A 2,085-nucleotide genomic window follows, 5' to 3' on the forward strand; every position below is an offset into this window, starting at 1 on the left:
GATAGTTGAACTGAATTTCTTTCTCAAGAGCTAAAGTATAAAAGTAATAATAAAAAATAAATAAATAATTACATACTTGTTTGTGTTGTTTGTATTTCTTTGTTTTCAGTTTCAGTTTGAGTCTCAACTTCATCATTTGAATCTTTTACTAAAAATAATGATAATTAATAAACATGTCAACAGTAGCTTCACAAACAACAACATACCATTAATATCGTTTTCTTCATCATTATTCATTGTATATATGTCCAGTAGGTAATTCATGTAAACCTACAGTGAATGACAATGTACCGTACATGAATATAATTAATATATAACAATCAATAATGTCATTCACTTCATATCAAACCTAATAAATATCATTAATACTCATTTCGCATGATTTCAGGTCGTAGTATGCTGTGTACCGTACAAGATGATTTATTGGTGAGGAATTAATACTGGCGATTGGCGGTTCTATGAAGAAATCGCCAATATAAAATCTGCCATTTTGTTTCAAACAGAGCATGCTCAATGGCAGAGAATGGCGCATGGCACAAAATCGCCAATATAAAATTTGCCAATAACATTCTACAGGCAAATTCACCAAATATATTACTCCAGCCAATAAATCATCTTGTACAGTATATGATTTAACGGTATAACCTTTACGTATAGACTACATTCATGTACACATACACATACCTGACTCAGTGATAGTGTAGTCACATTGAACTGATACTTCTTTGTGATCTTTAGCTTGCTGTAGTTCTAAATCTTGTTGAAGATCATCAATCTTTACTTGTAGTTTCTCTTTCTCTCTTAGAGCATATTCTTTTTGTTTCATGAAGTTGGAGGATGTTTGTTCCTCTTCCTTTAATTTCTTTTGTAGTTCCTCCAGTTGTTTATGAGTAAGATTATTGTCTGTAGGATAATAATGATTGGAGTATCAATCAAAAATAATTAATTTAATATCTCACCTGATCTTGATTCTTCATATCGTTCTGTCTTGCGTTTCATAACTTCCTCCTGTTGTTCAGCAAGTGTTGCTATTCTCTCTTCTTTTAAAATGAGGTCCCTTTTCTGTTGAAGTATCTCTTCTTTGTATTTCTTTATAACTTGTTCATGAAATTGTTTCTCTTTTTCATGGAGTTCCTTTTCTTCCTCCAGTTGCTTTTGAATACTTTCAACTTTCTCCTGTAGCAACATAACTTGATCCTCATCCTTTGTGTCTTCCTCCTCCTGGTAAGAATGGCTCACTGGTTCTGTTGTTCCTATACTCAATAGTTACATTATGTATCATATTAATAATATTGATGTACCTGCTGGTACTTCAGTTGTTAGTGTGGTATATTTACTTTGTACAGTAGGGCCCACATCAATATCAGTCAATGATTCTGTTTCCCAATCATACCACATACTATCATAATAATAATCATCATAATCATCATAACAGACATCTCTAATGACATTTAATTTTATGTAACGGGATAATACAGCTGATGACAGTCTCTCTACATCTTCAAGTTTTAAATAGTGAGCATCTTCATCAACGAAAATCGTAACATACTTAATTATTGATGATGCTTTTAAAAGCTCTTCTTCCAAATATTGACAAAGTTTCAGTTTTAATTTCTCAATATCTTGTGTATATTCCTTTATAGCTGGCTTAGCCTCATGTATATTAAAGAAAGTAACAAGACACTCCAACATACTTATATCATCAAGTGAACTATTCTCTTGTACTAATAATAGAATGTCACTGGTATCTTTACACTGAGCTAACTGAGGCATTAATGTCATGTTGTATCTACCCATCAGTACATGTTTGATAATATCAACAGATAGAGACTGAGGGTTGCTCATTATGATTGATTCCACTTTGTTGAATGTCTGCCAAAGCTTTGATCGCATCATAAAAAACTCTAAATTGACACTCTTAGGAAGATAAATGACGAGCCTTTTAACTAAAATAATTAATAAAATGTTAAAGTTTATTCATAAATTAATTCTTACCATTCTCATCACTCTTATCAGCCTCTCCTATACAACAACCATTAGTTACTGGTATATGTTATAATCATAGTTGCCAACTTTCTGTCACTG

The 2,085-nt window shown here is 31.8% G+C and overlaps 1 protein-coding gene across 2 annotated transcripts; it reads right to left on the reverse strand.

Annotated features, from left to right (window-relative positions):
* On the reverse strand, positions 1 to 2,066 carry LOC109591743 (trichohyalin-like). 2 transcript variants are annotated; one of them, XM_020007402.1, is made up of 7 exons: positions 1,996 to 2,066; positions 1,302 to 1,946; positions 960 to 1,253; positions 685 to 903; positions 207 to 270; positions 77 to 148; positions 1 to 30 (listed from the first exon to the last, which is right to left on the reverse strand). In XM_020007402.1, the coding sequence occupies exons 2-5, from the start codon at positions 1,894 to 1,896 to the stop codon at positions 230 to 232; spliced, it is 1,149 nt and encodes a 382-aa protein (XP_019862961.1). In that variant the 5' UTR covers positions 1,897 to 1,946; positions 1,996 to 2,066; the 3' UTR covers positions 1 to 30; positions 77 to 148; positions 207 to 229. The 2 variants fall into 2 exon arrangements, with proteins under 2 accessions (XP_019862961.1, XP_019862962.1); XM_020007403.1 differs by lacking the exon at positions 1,996 to 2,066 and having other exon boundaries at positions 1,302 to 1,499; positions 1,550 to 1,603.
* Positions 2,067 to 2,085: the final 19 nt, after the last annotated feature.

The sequence above is a fragment of the Amphimedon queenslandica genome, unplaced genomic scaffold (assembly GCF_000090795.2).
Source record: "Amphimedon queenslandica unplaced genomic scaffold, v1.1 AMPQUscaffold_7359_Cont20689, whole genome shotgun sequence".
Lineage (NCBI taxonomy): Eukaryota > Metazoa > Porifera > Demospongiae > Haplosclerida > Niphatidae > Amphimedon > Amphimedon queenslandica.

Excerpts from the sequence above, each read along its gene's own strand:
- LOC109591743 (XM_020007402.1), bottom strand. The coding sequence starts at position 1,896 with ATGATGCGATCAAAGCTTTGGCAGACATTCAACAAAGTGGAATCAATC. Across the intron at positions 904-959 it reads ATATGAAGAATCAAGATCAG|ACAATAATCTTACTCATAAA; the intron begins GTGAGATATTAA and ends ATTATCCTACAG. Across the intron at positions 271-684 it reads CTACACTATCACTGAGTCAG|GTTTACATGAATTACCTACT; the intron begins GTATGTGTATGT and ends CATTCACTGTAG.